Here is a 19,171-nt window from a genome sequence, read left to right on the forward strand (position 1 = left end):
AAGTTGTAATAATTGTATTAATTCGATTGATACATTTTTTTTTATTATTATACAATTAAAATGGAACCAAGAACATTTTAAACAGAAAACAAAGAATTTGAGAGAAATAAAACAGAAGTGGAGGATTTTAAAATTTCAAACAATAAGACATACTTTATATTACAATTGTATTTAATAAATGAACAGATTCCAGAAAAAGCTAACAGAAAACATGCAATCCAAGAATATTAAACAATCCGGAAGTCTAATAGCATCTAAGAGTACAAATGTATTCGCTGGTATAATTATGAAGGGCTGCTTTTCTTTCCGTAAGTGGTCCCTGGCCCCAAATGTTTGAGAACCCCTGCTCTAATGGACCATCATCCTGTGTGAATCACATGATACAATAATGAAAGATGTCCAGCAGAGGGCGACAGAGAAAAGAGGAGTTTCCTCTTTCTGTGTGAAAGAACATTATAATATTGTGTGAAACAAACAGCAGAATGTCTGCTTACACAATCATGTTCTAAACATCTTCAGTAAATGCATTTAAATTAACTTAAAGAAAAGCATCACTGTGTGTTTGTAGTTTTAGTTCAGTAATGTATTTCTCTTGTTAAGGGAGGGACACTGATATTTCCGCTGATGGACATTAAAACAGTGTTAACCACAAATAGTATGTCATTCTAGAGCTAAAAGTTCATGTGTTAAAACAGTCAGTCATTTGTCTGCTGTTGATCTGGTGAGCTTCAACACGGTAAGACAAACACACTTGTACTTACATAACACACATGTCTTAATGTGAGAAATGTTAAGAATAAGTTGGTGTACATACAGTAAAAGTTATGATTACAAGTGCTGATTAATGCTGTATTATAGATATATTTGATGCTGATGTGGGTCAGAATGGCTCCTCGTCTTCCTCTGATCTTTCTGCTCATGATTCACAGTGAGTCTCTCTTACATTCACATTAGAAACACTCTGATTTTTTATATTGAGGGTCTCACAATTAGCAGCAGATGAGCACTTTCTTCTGTACTGTATTCACATATTTCATTTTAAACAGGAACTTTATGTGAGATACGCCAAAGGGCTTGTGCCTTTTATAAATGTCCAATAGTCTTTTGTTATTTGCTAGTCAGTGTCAGGGGGTTTAGGAGGGATGTGCTCATTGTTCAGAGCTGAATATCAGTGAAACAATAGACTGTGAATATGTTTGGCTCTTGATCTCAGAAGTGAAACTGTTAAATAGTTATTGTGTCAAATGAGTTCACTCGCATATAGATGAACTTAGAGATGTTAGACAAAGTAAAAAAGCCACACACTGGGTATTTAATAAATTAACTTTATTTTCTTACTCTTGTTTTTCATTATTTGATAGTGCAGCATGTTGTTCGCGGCTGATTTCCTGGTTCTATGTTTTACTCCTTTGTCTCTCTGGTTTTATTTCTGCTTTCTGCAACACCCTTCATAAAAGCTGACGATGAACTTCACATCATTTATCACTAAATAGATTCTGTGAAAATCTGTCTTTATTTTCTGTAATGAGCTGCTGTTTTAATGTAGTAAAAAAATATGCTATTTTCATGGTCTGTTGTAACTGATATAAAACAATATTTTCATCCTGATGAATTCTGTGTTTCAGGGGTTTCTAGTGCTGCTTGGGATGTGAGTTACAGTCATTCACACATCTGTGCACTAAAGGACTCATCAGTGATAATGAGCTGCACATATACATACCATACTGGACATCAGATCAAGAAAGTGTTCTGGACCAACAACCCTGTAATAGGTGTAGAGCCTCCAGATCTGTCTGAGGATCCTGAATACAGTCAGAGGCTTCAGTATCTGGGAGATAAACAGCAGAACTGCACCATCAGACTGAGTCACGTGACACAGAAGGATTCACACATGTATTATTTCAGATTCATCACTGATAAACCTGGTGGCACATGGCTTGGTAAACCAGGAGTGAATCTTACTGTCACAGGTGACTTTCATGAGGTTTCACTCTTCTTCTGTGCATTATGTTGAATAATAATGAGTGTATGACAGCAGCACTAGATATAATGTGTGTGTTGTGTTCAGATCTTCAGGTGGAGTCTCCTGAGAGAGTGACAGAGGGAGATTCAGTCCGTCTGACATGTAAAAGCAGCTGCACTCTGACTGACAGAGCAACATTCATCTGGTACAGAAACTCACAGCCATTAACTGAGAGAAGAGACACAAACAATCAACTCCTGCTGCAGTCAGTCAGAAGAGAGGATGCAGGCAGATATAGCTGTGCTCTACATGGACACACTTACATCTCTCCTGCTGTTCATCTCAGTGTCACGTGTGAGTATAGATTGAGTTTTCCTCTTTAAAGATGTCTTTGGAAAGCTAGCAGAGTTCAGGAAAACATAATTCTGATAAATGGTCAGTAGGTTTTGTGGGAGCTCTTGTCCTTTTACCAAAGTCATACAATGTTTTTTTTTTTTTTTTTTTTTTTTTTTTTTTTTTGTCTAAGCAGTGGTTCGGGTGGTTCCCACAATGTATTAGATTTCTCTGATATATAAAATATGTAAGCTTGAGTTCTTATTGGGAGAAAATGTATTGAATGTAGCAGTGTAGAAGTTCTTCAACAGCCATGTTAGCATGTCATCCTTCAAATAATCGTAACCCTTGTAAGAGTCCTATAGCTTCAGTTCTGACTGTGAGAGAGAACTTTATACTTGAAGACAAGAGGTCTGCAAACAGTAGATACTGTTAGGACCTCCTGATGAAGATCCAATGTTCCTTGGTTATTCTTTCTGTATGGACCATTTGGTTCAGACTTTTACATTAAATGCATCTGACTAAATGGATACAACACATACAAATTAGGTATATATATATATATATATATATATATATATATATATATATTCCCATCTGATCTGTCTGGTAAACATTGCAGTGATTTATACATTTGGGATTTATAAATTTGTTATGTCAAATTCAGGCCCGGTTCCAGAACTAAATCACTGAGGGTGCTTCCTCAATTAATGAGGGTGCTCTAACATTACAATACAATACAAGACTCATTGTGTAGTTTAGAAAGCTTTATTGATTATAACGGAATTTTGTGAGATCTCTATAAATGAATATAAGTGATGCTTTTAGTGATGAAAATAAAGGGACCGCGTATTGCAGCCTACACTTTTCAGGCTACAGTCCATTCAGAATTTGTCTTTTTTCGGACACATACACGCTGCCATGTTTTGGGAATTACATCAGCATATTTATGCTGGATTCATTCTCGAAATAGCGGTGACTAACACAGTGATATCAAAGTAATGTACGGGGCAAAAATATAAATGTGAAAGCAGCCTCAGGGATTTAATTCAGGAGCCGGTCTACCACTGATGGCGCGCGTTGCAATTTTAAAATTTTTGTATGTAATGGCAAATTGATTATACTTTCGTGTTTTTTTTTTTTTATTAACTTAATTAAGAAAAAAAAATGTTTGGAGCATTTTTGTTCGTAAAAATATACGTTTTTATTTTATTTTATTATTATTATTTTTAAGGAACAGCGCCCAGCGGTAGACTGATCATCAGTCTGTTAATTTGATAAGTTTGCCTAGATATGAAATATTTCAAGTATAAAACAATGTTAGTTTAAACGTTAAACCTAGAGATAAATGTGCGGTATTAGGCGCATATCCAATAGTTTGTGCAGAAAGTGGAAGCTGAAGACGCAGGACATGGGCGCCAGTGCATTTTTTTTTAGTGGAAGCAATTTAAAATTATCTGTCATTTTTGCTCACAAAGGTAAGAGTAGGTTAATACATCATTCGGTACTGTAAAGGGTGTACTTTTATTTGTGTCCACTTACGTATAAAATAGTTTTAAATTATAACTTAACAAAATAAAACAAATAGAAAACAATAACTCTCTCATTATGTAATCTGAAAAGATAAATTTTTCTTTGAAGGTGCATCCAAAAAGGATTTTTGTTACACTTACTCAGAATACACTAGTTTATTAATTAAATGAGCTTTACTCTTTCCGGCCCGGCACATTCAGTGTTATTTATTTACCTTTGTGGCCATTTTCAGCATATTCTGTGCTTGAGCGCGGATCCTTTCCAGCTGCGCTGCAGTCTGTGCCTGGTCTCGAAAGTGAAACCGAAAGTGAAGTCTCCTGTTGTTTTCACCAGCGCAGCATTTTTTTCTTCACCATAATTTATGGATGTCTAAAATATTAAAATAAGGAGAAACCTAAAACAAATAAAACCGGTGCCCGCCCACCTCTGAACTTTGACGTGAAAATTGGCCTGAAGCCCAGCAACTAGAGGTGTTAAAAAGTCGGGCTAGTCCGCTGAGGTTGAAATGCAACGCTCTAATTGACTGCTTTGATGCGTTACAATCAGGCGTGCCGTAGGTGTCCTGAAAAGTGAAGCCAAAAGTTTTCGATCGCCCCCCAGTGGCTGGCTGAAGTATAGGTCATAAATCCCGCCCTCTCCATGTAATCTAATGGGACGAGAGCCAAACTAAATAATCGAACTACACAGCAAATAATTTTTTTCCAAAGGTGATTTCCATCGTGTGATGTAGTTCTTATAATGCTGATTTATGTTCAGGTGTTCGTTTTTCTAATAAGTTTGCTTTTAAGTAGTTATTTGATGCTATAAAAACGGGGTGTGGTGTCATGATTGTGATCGTGCGATTGGGTCTGCGGGAGTTTGGGCGCGACTTTGACACCGCGGCTCGGCCTCACGACTCTACTGCGCATGCTCTGGCTCCAAATGAACCTCTACTGCCGCATGCTCTGGCTCCAAATGAACCTCTACTGCGCATGCTCTGGCTCCAAACGAACCTCTACTGCGCATGCTCTGGCTCCAAATGACGTAACTTCCCCCAAGATGGTAGCGGCCATATTGAGCTGTTTTGGCTTCACTTTTCCATAGTGGAAAGAAGCGGAGAGGCGTTGTCCATATTTTTTTACAGTCTATGGTTATAATATGGTAGGGCATTGTTTTAATGCTTACAGCAGAATTTTTTTTTTTTTTTTTTTATGATTACTCACTGGATTTTTATCTAAATCATCAATAATAATGATGCTTTGTATTTTTTCTACTGTGTTAGATGCACCAAAGAGCGTCTCAGTGTCCATCAGTCCATCTGGTGAAATAGTGGAGGGAGATTCAGTGACTCTGATCTGCAGCAGTGATTCAAACCCACCTGCAGAAATCAACTGGTTTAAAGGAGAAATGTTTGTAGGATCTGGAAGAATCTACAGCATCTCAAAGATCAGCTCTGATCACAGTGGAGAATACAAGTGCAAGTCCATCAATGAACATGGAGAGAAATACTCTGATGCTGTGACTTTGAACATCATGTGTGAGTTAATGGTGCTTTATTGTTTGTGACTACGCATCATCTTAACATCTTTTATGTCATAGTTTTTCATTGTTTATAATATTTATTTGTTTTCTGTTTTAGACTCACCAAGGAACGTCTCAGTGTCCATCAGTCCATCTGGTGAAATAGTGGAGGGAGATTCAGTCACTCTGATCTGCAGCAGTGATTCAAACCCACCTGCAGAAATCAGCTGGTCTAAAGGAGAAATGTTTGTAGGATCTGGAAGAATCTACAGCATCTCAAAGATCAGCTCTGATCACAGTAGAGAATACAAGTGCAAGTCCATCAATGAACATGGAGAGAAATACTCTGATGCTGTGACTTTGAATATCATGTGTGAGTTAATGGTGCTTTATTGTTTGTGACTACACATCATCTTAACATCTTTTATGTCATAGTTCCCTTCCGGGAACTCGAGCCGCGTCATGGAACGCTATGGGGAAAGCCATTGGCGGGCCGCACTCTGGATCATGTATACAACCAATGAAATCACGGGAGTGCCGTCACAGGCGCGGGGAAGTATAAAGCGTGTGCGTTTGAAGCCGGCGGCAGCTTTTGTCATTCAGCGAGAGCGCTCTGTGTCTGTGTCTGTCCCGGTCATACTGCTGTTTTTTCTTGCCAGTTTGCACGGCTTTTATTTGAGTAGTATGACCTCTTAAATGCAACCAAGGGGGAAAGAAAGTTTAGAAACTAAGGCGGTACAAGCAGCCACATATATAGTGTGTCCCTCCCTGCCAATCCTTCATTGTTGGTGGGGATAGACACAGTCAATGTGTGGTCTGCTTGAGTGTAGAGCACGCACAGTCAGCCCTCGAAAAGGCTGACTGTCCACAGTGTGAGTGTAAAAATCTCCACTGCGGGTGCTCCACGGAAGGCTCTCTTCGAGGAGGGAGCCTTCGCCAGCGTTTCTCGCGGGTCTGGCCCCGCTTCCGCCGAGGCGGAGCGGTAGCTGCACTCGTTGGGATCGCGGCTCGATCTATTAGAGGGACGGGAGACGGGTGTTTAAAAATACCCTATCTCCTCTCCTATCTGGTGGATCGGTAAACCTCCTACTGGATAAGGAAGCCCGCAATGCGGTTACTTCCCTCCAGGAAAGGTTTTCAGTGCTTTCCATATCTTCCTCCGAGGAGGTTGATGTGAAATACGTTGTCAAAAGTATTCAACCGCCCCCCCTGATCGCCTCAGTATGGTGAGCTGGTGGTTGTGCTGACTATGCATTAGCAAAATAAGCAATATGAGCCGCAGAAAAGCAAACGTTCTGCTTCCTGTGGACTAAGTCAGCACTTCCAAATGGAGCTTCCTGTCCTTCCCGATCTACATTGAGTTTTTTAGATCTAGGAATAACTAGAAAGTAAAGAAGACGCCGCGGCTTGGACAGACGCTATCAGCTATCTGTCGCCCAGTCTGGCATCATCCTTTAAAGCTCCGTCTTTGCTCTTCAGGCCGCCTAATAAAACTTCAGGCTTGATGAGCAAATGAACACGTGTCGGGGTTCTTGACGGGAAAAAACGGGGAAAAACCCCAACCGTGTACCAGCTCCCCACATCAGAGGCGCAGAAACATAGCGTTGCCGCCCGCCTTCCTCCGGCTATGCCTAGAGGACCCGGAAAGCAACAGTCTAAGTTGGGGGCTTCCAAGAAAAAGAAGAGGCTCGACCTGAGGGTCGTCCTCCAACCCAGGAATTCCTCGGCTAAACGGACCTGAAAGTTGTGTTCAGGGCCGTTGAGGGCAGCCCCTCTCGAGGGGGTTTGCACCGTACCTTCAGGTGCGGGTTTCAAACCCCCTCGGGGCCCTCAGGAGATTTGCCAGTGTTACAGGGCGCGGCGATCTCCCGCGAACATCCTCTACTGTAGCTGTCCCGCCCGGAAACATAGCGGCCCTGGAGAGTTCGCAGCCCCCGCGGGGGTCCTCCGAGGAGCTAGTTCAGGAGCTTCCTGCCAGCTCGCTGTTTCAGGTCTCCGAGTTAGTTCCTTGAGTAAATCCAGGCACCAGCCTCGAGAGGCTGGTACCCTTAGTAAACTTTCTGGCAGTGTGGAAACTACTGCCAAATGTTTCTATGTGGGTCCTGCGTACTGAAGAGAAAAGTTATGCTATGCAGTTCGGCGCCTAGCCGCCACCTTTCAATGGGGTATTTTCAACTTTAGTAAGCCCCGAGCAGGGTCTGGTAATGGTCTGGGTTCTAAAAAAGAAATAAAGAAAAACAGCCGGTACTTCATTCTTCAACACAGAAAGTTTCTCAGGTTCGCTTTCAGGGGCAAAGCTCACCAATACAGAGTACTTCCTTTCGGCCTAGCTCTCACCCGAACTTTCACGAAGTGTGTGGTCGATTCCGGCCAGCTCAGAATAGTTAGCGGCTAAACATCGAGGTGTTGTTCTCGCTCTCATGAAAGAATTGGGGTTGAGACTCAACACCAAGAGGAGTGTGATTTCCAAACCACTTATCTACACTAAAAAAAATGATTTTTCAGTTTTGTTCACTTTACCTGAACAATTCATGTTTAATGAATGCCATTTGGGCTATTTTTCATTTCAACATGGACTCAAAAAAACAGCACTTTGGTTGAACATGATTTAATCATGGACAGTGTTTCCACGTGATTCCACCACATTATCTTAACAACAATGGATGATATTTAACCAGCTTGAAATATTTGTGTTCATCTAACATGAACAGATGGCATTCACTAAACATGATCTAAATACTAAATTTTAACTTGAATCAATGATTATTATTGAACAGAAGTTAAAGTTAATTAGTTAAGTGATGATTGATCATTATTGGAGACACCTGATGTAAACAAGCAGAATCACCAAAGGAGAAAAAAAAAAAAAAAAAAAATTTAGGAAACCGTTACAGTGGTCATTGTTTGCATTAGTTGGGCTCTTGACCCTTACATCTTTAACATTAGATTTTGCTGGGCTGCTTTGTTTGGGAGTAAATAACCAGACAAGCCAAGACCACAAGTCATTAGGGTATGATGGTTATGATTTAATATAATCATTGCTTGGCCTGAATCATTGAACTCAATTTAGAGTCAGTCTCTGAGTTATTTTCCATTAAAAGGAACTGTATCTAAGAGTTAAGTTTCCAAAAGTGTTCAGTCAATTAACTGTTGTAAATATTTAGTCTTATGAGTCCACAACAAACAATACTCTCCATCTATCTTTAAATTAAAGTTTGGAAGAATTTCTCATAAATTAATTTATTTTTGCATGGACACACACAGAGATCAACAACCAGCGTATGAATCTCAGCAACGGTGACAAATGATGTATTCAGATAAACAGATCAACTCTGAACATCACAAAACAAGTTATTAAAAAGTCACATAAAAACAACAAAAACAAATGAAAATAGTAAGAATAAAATAAATTATGAAGACAATTCAGCCCATAATTTATTCATGCTGCAATGCATGATGGGAATCATTGATGAGTTCTGATTGGCTACAACATGCTTTTTCTGATGGTCACCGTTGTTGTGATTCTCACACTGATTCTTCATGTTTGTGTGTCTTAATAAAACTGATTATTTACATATCTGTCTGACTATATATGCGATTCTTAATTATAGAGTTTATATAACCAATGATAAAACCCATGGTCTATTATTTCACAAAGATTTCTTGAAAACATAATTGCTTTTAGTCTGGTTTGGCCAAACAAAATCTGCTTTTACAAATGTTAAGCTCAAGACCCCAACTAATGCAAACACTGACCACTGTGATGATTTCTTATAAAAATTTGATTTTCTCCTTTGGTGATTCTGCTTATTCACATCAGGTGTCTTCAATAATGAACAATCATCACTAAATTAATCACTAATTATCTCATTAACTTTAATTTCTGTTCAATTAAAACCATTAATTCAAGTAAAAAATTAGTATTTAGATCATGTTTAGTGAATGTCATCCGTTCATGTTAAATGGACACAAATTTTTCAAGTTGGTTTAATATCATCCATTGTTGTTAAGATAATGTGGTGGAATCACGTGGAAACGCTGTCCATGATTAAATCATGTTCAACCAAAGTGCTATTTTTTTTTGAGTGTAGGTGTAATCTGGGATCCGACCACGATGCAGGCACGAATGTCACCTGCTCGGTTCGAGTCGATCCTTACTGTAGTAAATGCGGTCAAGCTAGGCCCCTCACCCACTGTCTACAGTCCCAAGTACTGTTAGGTCTTATGGCAGCCGCTTCCAACGTGATACCTTTTGGACTGCTGCTTATGAGACCATTCATTCGTGGCTCAAACCAGGGGGTTCTCCCCGAGGGGAAACCCATTTTGCAAGATTAAGGTCACGCGCGCTGCCTACGTGCCTTGGCCATGTGGAAGAAACCCTAGTTTCTCTCTCAGGGTCCAGTTCTGGTAGCTCCTCGTCGCCGCATCATGCTAGCGACGGACGCATCCCTCACCGGATTGGGAGGCGGTCATGAGTGGCCGCTCAACCCAAGGCCTGTGGAGCAATCTCAATCTCTACTGGCACATAAATCGGCTAGAGATTCTGGGATTTATTATATAAATCATCAAGGAGGTATCTGCTCACGCCCCTTATATAAGCTGGCGTACCGGATTCTCCTATGGTCTTAAGGAAAGACTTCTCTCCCTGAGAGCAGTCCAATATTTCTGGACGTGGGAGCAGACGTCCTGTTGAGGCAGGGGCCGAGGCCCGGGGAATAAATGCTTCACTCAGAAGTGCTGAAGCAGATCTGGAGAGTGTTTAGCCAGGTTCCAGGGGACCTCTCTGCGACTCAAGAGATATCGCAATGTCCCCCTGGTACTCTCTAGTGCCTCCAGCTCCTGCAGGACTGGACGCTATGGTACAGATGTGGCCAAGGCCTCGTCTGTACGCCTTTTCCCCGATCGCTCTGCTCTCGGGAGTTCTGGAACAAGTGTGACCCCGAGGGGGCAAATCTCTTATAGAGGCCGGTCTCTCAATCAATGTTGCTGAGACCATCCCTCACTCCAGAGCTCCCCATATGAGGAAACCCTATGACCTATAGGAAGTGATCGACCGCATGGTGTAACCCCACCAGTTTGACCCAGTTTACTGCCCGTTTGGTACAGTACTGGAGACTCCGCAGTCTCACCGTACGCGGGACTAACCTAAATAAAAATAAGAAGGTTAGTGGGCAGAGTCTCCTGGTCACACGTTTCTCCACGGTCGGGAGATCGAAGCTTCATCAGGAAGTGATAAAGCATGGAGACTCAGAAGATGGGACCTCTAGCGACTCGATAGATATCGCAGTGTTCTCTCTGGTTGTCCTTAGTGCCTCCAGGTCCGCCAGGACTGGACCCCATGGTACAGATGTGGCCGAGGCTGCGTCTGTATGCATTCTCCCGATCGCTGTGCGCCCTGGAGTTCTGGAAAGAGCATGCCGGCATCGACACAGCTAGTCCAACCATGGTCTTGGACCTCCCCTCTCAAGCTGGGGCCGCGGTTTGCTACCCCCACATGGAGAGGTGGAAAGTTATGAGTATGGCCCCTGGCGGGGCGCAACTCATAGACTCGGGTCTCTCAACCGAGGTTGTTGAGACCCTGCTCCTATCCAGAGCTCCCTCTACGAGGAAACCTTAAGTGGAACTTGTTTGCTTCATGGTGTCACGAACACCATCTAGACCAAGTTACTGCCCGTTGGTACAGTACTAGAGTCCCCGCAAACCCACAAAACCAGCTCACTCCATCCTGAGGGTGTCCGTGGCGGCTTATTGGCCTACAACGCACCTCGTGGTGGCTCGTCGGTATGGTTTCCTCAGTGGTGCACTCAGGTTGAGACCCCGAGGGGTCTCTAGCCTCTATTACCTCCATTCTTGGAGTGCGACCAATGGGAAGTATATCTGCCCAGTGTGAGCACTGGGCACATACAGCCACAAAGAAAGAAAGAAAACATGTGGCATGATCATAGCTATCAGTAGATGGATCACGGATGCCATTCCTACTACTTCCAAGCCCTCTGGTCTCCCAGCTCCATGGGGAGCCAAGACTTACTCCTACTGAGGCTGTTTGTCTCTAAAAAGCTCTGTCAGCAGGTGTCCCCCTCCAGGACATCTGCAATGCTGCGGGTTGATCCTCTCCCCTGACATTTGTCAGGTACAATGAACTTGACCTCAGAGCCATTCCAGGCTCCGCTATGCTCTCGACCTAGAACCAGGTCTAGAGAGTCAGCCACCTCCCTATCCAGGAGGACACTTCTCAAGGCGCATTCTTTCTGCGGAAAGAAGAGAAGTCGTTTTCGCCACGACGCTCCTCGTGTGCCCGAGGGCCGAGGAGTGTCCCTGCATCCTCGTGAACCCGAGGGCCGAGGAGCAGACCTAAAGCCTCTTGTCCGTGTAATGCTAGACAAAGGCTCATACTCTTGCGTCCCGGTAGGCTTACCAGGCCGAGCTTCCGGTCCCTCTTGTTCTGGCTAACTCCCAGACAAAGGACTAAGACTCCTCGTGAGCCCGAGGCCCGAGGAGTACTTGCACTGGCTGGCGAACCAGGCAGAGGCCCACGGTTCTCGTGTGCCTGAGGGCCAAGAACTGTACAGCCCTCTTGTCCGCGGAATGCTAGACAATGGCTCAATTCTCCTCGTGTTCAAGCGCACGGTGCTACCAGACGGAGTGTATTTCGGTCCCTCTGGTATCTGGTTCTTCCCAGACCAAGGACTAAGACTCCTCGTCTGCCTTAAAATAAGGCAGAGGAGTGCCTCATGCGCTGGCTGGCTACCACGCAGAGGCCCCTACTGCCTTCCCCGTGTGCCCGAGGGCCGGGGATTGAAGTGCCCTCTTGTCCGCGTAATGCTAGACAATGGCTTATTCCCTCGCGTCCTGGCGGAGCTCCAGACCGAGCCTTGGATCCCTCTTGTTCTGGCTGAATCCCCAGACAAAGGATCACCCTCTCCTCGTGTGCCTGAGGGCCGAGGAGCCTCTTGAGGTCGAGTTCACTGTCCTCGTGGGTCTGCGGACCGAGGACTACCTACACCATCTGTCCGCCGAGTGCTAGACAGTGGTCATTCGGCCCCCTCTTGCTCTGGCTAACTCCCAGACAAAGGACTAAGACTCTGCGTGTGCCTGAGGGCCGCGGAGTACCTCTCGTTCTGGCTGGCGACCAGACAGAGGAAGACCTCCATTCCTCGTGTGCCTGCGGGCCGAGGAGCAGTCTTGGGGTCGAGTGCACTGTCCTCATGGGTCTACGGACCGAGGACTTCGCACACCATCTGTCCGCGGAATTGCTAAACAGTGGTCGTTGCAGTCCCTTTTGTCCTGGCTACTCCCAGACAAAGGGCTAACGCCGGTCTCACACCGCACGCAGGGACGGCGCGGCAGCGCGTAGCAGGAGCAGAGCAGAAGCGTCAGTGCCGCGATCGTTTTGGCGCTGAGTCTATTTTTGCTGCACCGCTTACGCTGGGTTAAAGCCACAGTGCATCAGTCTTGATTAAAACTGGCCTGATTAACACGAAAAAATAACAGTTTCACCATAAAATCATGTATCACATGTAACACAATGACGGTTTAAATGGCTCAACAGTAAAAATAATGTTTTGTTTTTTTTTGTAAATGTCTAGTTAGCGTACTTGTTCAAAACAATCACTTTAGCAAAGTTTGTACTATTTTCTGCTTGTTTTGATATATACAAGAATAAATACATTTATATTACTGCCATTAAAATGTTAATATAAAACATATTTTAAAATACAGAAACAAAATAATTTTTAAAAGTGAAGATTCTGAAAGTATTGAAGGAGATCCTATAATAATTTTATATAGATTTACAGTAGTAACAACAAATTATATTTTTATTTGATATGTCTTGCATGCGCCGAGAGCTAGACAGTGGTCATTTGGTCCCTCTTGTTCTGGCTAACCCCCAGACAAAGGACTAAGACTCTGCGTGTGCCTGAGGGCCGCGGAGTACATCTCGTTCTGGCTGGCTACCAGACAGAGGAAGATTACCATTCTTCGTGTGCCCGAGGGCCGGCCGAGGACTACAGGGCCTTCTTGTCCGCGGAATGCTTGACAATGGCTCTCTCTTTTCCACCCTGTTTGTGCAGACACTGCGCAGGGCTTGGAAATTATGGGGGCGTTGGTAGTCTCGTTCCCCATAGCGTTCCATGACGCGGCTCGAGTTCCCGGAAGGGAACGTCTCGGGTTACGTATGTAACCTTAGTTCCCTGAGGGAACGAGACGCCGCGTCTCTGACCATAATTCCCGCACCCTGCGGCGCTCGCTTCATTCCTAAAAGAAGTGCCGCCGGCTTCAAACGCACGCGCTTTATACTTCCCGGTCGATGACGTCACCGCGCCTGTGACGTCACTCCCGTCATTTCATTGGTTGTATACATGATCCAGAGTGCGGCCTGCCAATGGCGTTCCCCATAGCGTTCCATGACGCGGCGTCTCGTTCCCTCAGGGAACTAAGGTTACATACGTAACCAGAGACGTTTTTCATTGTTTATAATATTTATTTGTTTTCTGTTTAAGACTCACCCAGGAACGTCTCAGTGTCCATCAGTCCATCTGGTGAAATAGTGGAGGGAGATTCAGTGACTCTGATCTGCAGCAGTGATTCAAACCCACCTGCAGAAATCAGCTGGTTTAAAGGAGGAACGTTTGTAGGATCTGGAGGAATCTACAGCATCTCAAAGATCAGCTCTGATCACAGTGGAGAATACAAGTGCAAGTCCATCAATAAACATGGAGAGAAATACTCTGATGCTGTGACTTTAAACATCATGTGTGAGTTTATTATAAAACATATGATACTAAAGAACATCTCTATTATGATCATCTGCAGATCACATTACCGACTGAGCACTCAAAGGTCTAGTCAATATATATATTTTTTGTGATTTTTATTAGACCCACCAAAGAGCGTGTCAGTGTCCATCAGTCCATCTGGTGAAATAGTGGAGGGAGATTCAGTGACTCTGATCTGCAGCAGTGATTCAAACCCACCTGCAGAAATCAGCTGGTTTAAAGGAGAAATGTTTGTAGGATCTGGAAGAATCTACAGCATCTCAAAGATCAGCTCTGATCACAGTGGAGAATACAAGTGCAAGTCCATTAATAAACATGGAGAGAAATACTCTGATGCTGTGACTTTGAACATCATGTGTGAGTTAATGGTGCTTTATTGTTTGTGACTACACATCATCTTAACATCTTTTATGTCATAGTTTTTCATTGTTTATAATATTTATTTGTTTTCTGTTTTAGACTCACCAAGGAACGTCTCAGTGTCCATCAGTCCATCTGGTGAAATAGTGGAGGGAGATTCAGTGACTCTGATCTGCAGGAGTGATTCAAACCCACCTGCAGAAATCAGCTGGTTTAAAGGAGGAACGTTTGTAGGATCTGGAGGAATCTACAGCATCTCAAAGATCAGCTCTGATCACAGTGGAGAATACAAGTGCAAGTCTAGAAATAAACATGGAGAGAAATACTCTGATGCCGTGACTTTAAATGTCATGTGTGAGTTTTATGAATAATATTCCATATTTCAACCACACGTTTGATTCCTTATGGTCATATCTAGTCCTGTTATTCATTTGGTGTGTATTTTGGTGTGTATTTCAGCAGTCAGGTGTTTCTCATCTGTAGCTGTATCTGTTTCTGCTGCTGTTGGTGTTTTATTAGGTGGAGCATCAGGTGTTTTTGTGATGTACATTTGGTAAGACGTTCCTTTCAAAATAACTGCTGTATGTTTGCAGTATTAATTTACTACATGTTGGTTAAGTGTTATGTTTAAGTAAAGTATTCGGTAACACTTTCTATGAAGCCCCTATTTATAAAACATTATAAGGGTATTTCTAAGGCATTATAATGAATGCATAATGCATTATAAAAAACCTTATAATATGTTATATATATCATCTCATGAATAATCATAACAACAATTGTAATACATTATAATACTTGAGTATTTGAGGTTATAACTTTTAAGATTATGATTATTTATAACACTAAATGGACGCTATATTAAATCTACTTAATTTAGAATGGACTATATCATATTTCATTTATTTTTTACATTATATTACGTTTTATTTTGATGGTCCCCTTAGTCTATTTACTATAAGCTTAAACTTTCCAACTACATGTCAACTAACACTCCTTAGAGTATTATTAGACTTAGGTTAAGGTTAGTCTAGGTAGAAGTTCATGTACTTGCAAGGTTACTTATAATATTATATAATAGTTTATCTTTTGGGGAAACATCAAAATTTAATGTTAGCATATATTTAGCATACTAGTAATTATAATTACTGCTAGCTGACATGGAGTTGTAGAGTTACAAAAGCTGTCTAAAGGGTACTATCAAAATAATCAAACTGATAATACAAATGTGTCATTAAGCATTCATCTGATTTGATTCCTGATCTTAGGGTTCTTTGGGAAATATTATTATAATTACTCATAAATGGTCTTTGTATGCTTTAAGTAAAGTGACATGAGAAACATGGCAAGATACGAGACTAATAATACGTTATAACTATGGAGGAGGTAATCATACTCTTAAAAGCTATAACCACAAATACGTAAAAATTATTATACATTAAAACTGTTATTATGAATACTTATGAGATGATATAATGTATTATACATTTTTTTTAAATAATGCATTATGCATTCATTATAATGCCTTAAGAATACCCTTGTAAAGTACCATTGTAAATACGGGCTTCATAGAAAGTGTGACCAATTATTCTTGTTTACCACACATGCATGTATAACAGTATAAACTGCAGTTATTCCAGTAACTTGTGTGTTTTGTTTAGTGCTTAATTTAGTAATTAAGTTTATTAATGAATCTCTGAAAAACTGTAAGAATTATTGCAGCACTTTCAGTGCGTTGTTTATTTATCTTTTTTTCTTCAGTCTTACTAAAAGGACAAACAGAAGATCTGCTATGAAGGAGTCAGTGGTGAGATGATCACAGTTATTTACAGTGTTTTTTTTCTGCATGCAGAGATGTTTCATACAGCCGCTACAGAGATAATAAATTGCATGTTCAACAACATGATGCTATAGTTCTGGATCGAGTAAAAAAAATTCTCTAAACATTAAAGTCAGTAGAGTTAGACTATCAGATCGTAAACATCAACTCACAATATTTAAGTCCTTTTCTCTCTGTAGATCTCTGATCCCAATGAAGACACATATACAGCTCTTGAGCTCAAGTCCACGACCTCTGACCTGTACGACACACTCACAGTAAGTGAAACAAAGTCTCTCGATCTCTCAATAAAACTCTCTTCAGTTCTAGTTTGAGTGTTGTATCTTGTGGAAGGTTTAATGTTGTTAATGAACTTCAGTCAGTTGTTCTTCATCTGATTGTTTGTTCAGATCAACAGGAAGATGCTGCAGTAAGAGGCGGAGCACAAAGGAACCAATCCTGAGCTCTGTGGGCGGAGCCACATATGATTGACAAAGATCCTTAGTGATGAGTCAATAAAGTATTTTATTTCCTTATTGCTTAAATACATGCTGTAACAGTAGAGTAAATGAAAGTTAAAAGCTGGTGAACTGTTGTGTAAATATATTCTGTGATATTTAGGTCAGCAGCAAAACACAGGTGATGTTCAGTGGTGGCATACAAGCTCCTGCTTTTAAATCATAATTAGTCATTTTACCCTGATATACTGAACAAAATCATAATTGCGCAGCTTCACAAAAGTGCTCAATATTATCAGCTTCTATTAGGCTACTATTTTGTCTTTTGTGTTTCTGTAACTTTCCCTTTAAGTGATCAGTTTTATTTGTGATCGTGTCATATGTGTTTGTACAAACTCTCAATCTACCACCAGAGGGAGGTAGGGCTCGCTGCAGCCTGCGGCGGACATCCAACCCCGCCCACATCCAAGTGTGACGCCAGACGCCGCGCCCATGTTCAAACACGTCACACATCCAACATATTAAATAGTATTAACACATATTAAAATAGTGATAATATGATTAGCAATGTTCACATTTGTGGACATATCTTTAGAGAATTAGATGAAAATGAAAATATGCTAAGTGTTACTTTTACAATAACAAAACTTACTTGTCCGTCTAAATCTGATCTTGTCTAAGCTATGTCAAAATCGATTATAATAAACGTGAATTTATGTCATTACACAAACAAATAGGGTAGGGTTTAAATGTTTTATTACCAATTACCATTTTCCTAACTTTAATCAACCAAAGCAAGCGTTTTACCGGCTGTTCGAATGTAATTAGTTCCATATGAAAGGTGACCTAGGTTTAATTTGTATTATACATCCCCGATACAACATACTTCCGCCATTCTTGCACATGCGTACAACATCGGGATTCTTTTTTTTTTTTTTTAAGAATAATTGGACATTACAAAAATATTGAAATAGAAATCCAGATACACAAAATACAAGCCTAATCTGTTTACAGTAATACAATATGTAATATGTAATAAGATAAAATTAAAATAATAATAATAATAAAATAAAAAATAAACTAATACCATGGAGAGAAAAAAATAAATAAATAAACGTATAAATAAAAAGTAAATAAATAAACAAAAATTAAATTAAAACCTAGAAACAACTAAACAATAGTTCAAATTTTCTTCCTTTTCCCTTACATATACAAAAATTATACTGTGGAAGCATAACCAGAAAAAAAGTTCTCCGTGAAATGTAACAACAAATGTATTCATTTGTTTTAAAGACTTTTCAAAACTTCTATTTCTGATAAAAATAAATTACATTTTGGTATGCATTTAGCAAATTTCTGTTTATGAATATAATATTTGCCTTGCAAAATGTAAAAGTTAACAACATACTCAATCATTTTACTTTTATGAGAATAAGTACAGATAACATCTTTTAAAGAAAGCATATAATTAACATTTCTTTGCAGAAATAGAAAGGTGCTAACATCAGACCAAAAACTAAGAGACAATTCACAATGATAAAACAAATGACACAAGTCTTCCTCATGTGTGTTACAAAACTGCAGGTATTATCAATGTCCATGAATTTAGAAAGAGCTACTTTACATGGATAAATTTCGTGAAGTATTTTGAAATGCACCGCTTTAAGGCTACCGATGGGGAGGGGAGTCACACGGTGACGCATTGATGTGGGCGTGGTGTCTGACGTCACACATGGATGTGGGCGGGGTTGGATGTCCACCGCAGGCTGCAGCGAGCCCTACTTGACCAGAGGTCTCCATCTCCTGCTACTGTCATCAACATTGATGTGCATCAGCTGTAAATCACCATTATTCCTCTTCATTTTCGTGTTGTTTCATCCTGTACTGTGTTCAAAGCTATTCATTATAATTCTGAACGCATCTCAGTTTCTCATCTGGTTTCTTAAATCTCTGCTGTAGTGTCTCTGTACTTTATTATTTTAATGTGTTTGTATTTCCTGGTTCATGATGCATTTTAATTTAGAAATTTTAAATGACAAATTTCAAATGACTCAATGTTATTATCTATTGTTGAAATGCGTTATTTGAATATAAATTCCGATTGGCCGTAATGAGAGGAGTTAATGCTATCAGCCTCCTCTGGAATTACTGAAGTAATTAAAACTCATTTGGGCTTCAGCAAATGAAAGAAATTTGAAATAAAATAAAAAATACACGTTAAAAAAAGTTTTGCACATTAGTAAGTATTAGGCTCTAATGGACGTCCCTGCTGTGTGGAAGCGTGAATCACGTGACACAGTAATCAAAGATGTCCAGCAGGGGGCGAACACTGATCTATAATAGACAACTGGGTTACTCATGATCTCATAAAAGTGAAGCCACTGTGCCGCCATATTGTTTGTTAGTTTTTTTGTTTTTCTTTTCATTA

At 40.9% G+C, this 19,171-nt stretch overlaps 1 protein-coding gene across 1 annotated transcript; it reads left to right on the top strand.

Moving 5' to 3' along the window:
• The first annotated feature begins 867 nt into the window (after positions 1-867).
• LOC141336768 (B-cell receptor CD22-like) lies at positions 868-16,719 on the top strand. Its single transcript, XM_073842494.1, has 11 exons — positions 868-928; positions 1,626-1,970; positions 2,069-2,317; positions 5,091-5,345; positions 5,448-5,702; positions 13,831-13,869; positions 13,933-14,083; positions 14,288-14,463; positions 14,566-14,627; positions 16,486-16,563; positions 16,696-16,719. The coding sequence occupies exons 1-11, from the start codon at positions 868-870 to the stop codon at positions 16,717-16,719; spliced, it is 1,695 nt and encodes a 564-aa protein (XP_073698595.1).
• The last annotated feature ends 2,452 nt before the right edge of the window (positions 16,720-19,171 follow it).

Source organism: Garra rufa, chromosome 6, assembly GCF_049309525.1.
Source record: "Garra rufa chromosome 6, GarRuf1.0, whole genome shotgun sequence".
Classification (NCBI taxonomy): Eukaryota; Metazoa; Chordata; class Actinopteri; order Cypriniformes; family Cyprinidae; genus Garra; species Garra rufa.